Here is a 1,932-nt window from a genome sequence, read left to right as displayed (position 1 = left end):
CCTTTTTACAAAGAAAAAAAGAAGAAAAAATATTAATAATCATCTGGTTACAAAAATACAACAAAACAGAAACAACATTAAATAAATCTTACATAAAACCCCTTATTCTAATTTATATTTGTTCATTAAACCAAGTTTAATCATTATTTTAAACACAAACAATGATCCAGCATTTCTAACATCACTCTCCAGATCATTCCACAATTTCACTCCCTGTATCGACGTACACTGTTCCCTCAAACTTGTTCCAAGATTTAGAATAATTATCATTTTGCTCCGTGCGTACACTGGTAATGTCTGACTGGGCCTCGTGCCACTTTATGCTCAATAAACTGGGCCCCGAGGTCTAAAAGGTTAAGAACCCCTGAATTATAGGACTTAATTTGTAATTAATTATTATTGTTTATTAATAAATGGAGAGTTCTATCTTTGCCTGTTTTTGTTTGTGTGTTCCAGGCTGTTTTACGGGGTTTTTTTTTTTACACCTGTTCTTCTCCTTCCAGAACCTGGACCAGGTCTTCCCTCTGTACCAGACCTTTGCAGAGACCAGAACCTCGGACCATGAAATCCCCACAAACCCATACTGCAGAGAGGGCGGTCTGCCGCTGACAAGCCCCGCCCACCTGAGCGTTTGTCAGCGTCTGCGGAAAGTGATCGAAGAGTTGGTCGACACCGAGAAATCCTACGTGAAGGTCAGAACCTGCAGCCCAAAAAAACTACTGCAGTTAGACCCAGAACCAGGACTATATCCACTGAAATCTGCTTTTAATTACAAACTGCAAACAAATATTTCAGATCAACGTTTGTGTTGGTTTTTATTTAAATCTTTTAAATTAATAAGTACATTTTCTGGCTGATGTTCACTTTATATTTCTTATCTTAGTATTTAAACCAAACATCAGTTTTATTCAAACTTTCAACACTTAAGTCATCTTTGTGTAACATCTTTTGTGTTGTTGTGTTCAGGACCTGGTGTGTCTGTTCGACATCTACCTGAGTCCTCTGCAGAACCAGACGTTCCTCAGTAAAGACGAGGTGAGAACCGACCCACGTGAAGCTCAGACTTTTAGGTTTCAGGTCTGATGTAGTCGTTTCTCCTGATTCAGATGGAGGCGCTGTTCGGCAGCCTTCCTGAGATGTTGGACTTCCAGAGAGTTTTCCTTCAAACGCTGGAGGAAAGAATCTCAGCATGTCCGAACTTCAGCTGCTTGGAAACTCCAGAACAGTTTCAGGTAAAAACACATCATTTTTATTTGTTTTATATTCAAAACTTCTGTTCAGAGGTTTTATTTCTCACAAGATCTTTATTAGCTGAAATGACGAGTCAGCTACTGTCTGTCACTTTGAGCTTTTAGCTACTATTTTGCCACTTTTATCTAGTTTTCTGGCATTTTTAATATTTAGCTACTATTCAATTAAATTTTCTTTTCTTTAGCATTTAGCTACCTTTCTAACACTTAAGCTTTGAGGTATTATTTAGCCACTTTTAGCATTTAGCTATCATTTTACCACTTGAGCCTTTAGCATCTAGCTACCATTCTACCTCTTAAGCTTTCAGCATTTAGCTGTTTCTGCCACTTATTTGTTTTGCATTTAGCTACAATTCTACCACTTGAGCTTTTAGCATATTGCTACCTTTCTACCACTTAAACCTTTAGCATTTAGCTACCATTCTACCACTTGAGCCTTTAGCATTTAGCTACCATTCTACCACTTGAGCCTTTAGCATTTAGCTACCTTTCTCCCTCTTAAACTTTAAAGTGTATCTTACCCCGCCCCCTGTGAAAAGATAACTCCGCCCCAAGGCGAAATTTGAAAAATGCATCAAAGTGGGTAGGGGAGGGGGTGTGGTTAGGGGAGGGGGTGGGGTTAGAGAGCGGAGGTGTGGCCAGGACGAGAGAACGTGACAGCTAGCATTAGCATGATCGATGC

General features: G+C 39.3%; 1 protein-coding gene across 2 annotated transcripts in view; it reads left to right on the top strand.

Moving 5' to 3' along the window:
• LOC106530768 (T-lymphoma invasion and metastasis-inducing protein 2) overlaps positions 1-1,932 on the top strand; it is a 42,015-nt gene that overhangs the window by 33,240 nt on the left and 6,843 nt on the right. For both annotated transcript variants that reach the window (XM_014026465.1, XM_014026466.1), the window contains 3 exons: positions 504-692; positions 967-1,035; positions 1,107-1,232. In XM_014026465.1, coding sequence (XP_013881919.1) covers positions 504-692; positions 967-1,035; positions 1,107-1,232 — 384 coding nt within the window. The remainder of the gene's footprint in view (positions 1-503; positions 693-966; positions 1,036-1,106; positions 1,233-1,932) is intronic.

This window comes from Austrofundulus limnaeus, unplaced genomic scaffold, assembly GCF_001266775.1.
Source record: "Austrofundulus limnaeus strain Quisiro unplaced genomic scaffold, Austrofundulus_limnaeus-1.0 Scaffold557, whole genome shotgun sequence".
In the NCBI taxonomy this organism is placed as follows: domain Eukaryota; kingdom Metazoa; phylum Chordata; class Actinopteri; order Cyprinodontiformes; family Rivulidae; genus Austrofundulus; species Austrofundulus limnaeus.
This window is presented reverse-complemented; position numbering and strand designations above follow the sequence as displayed.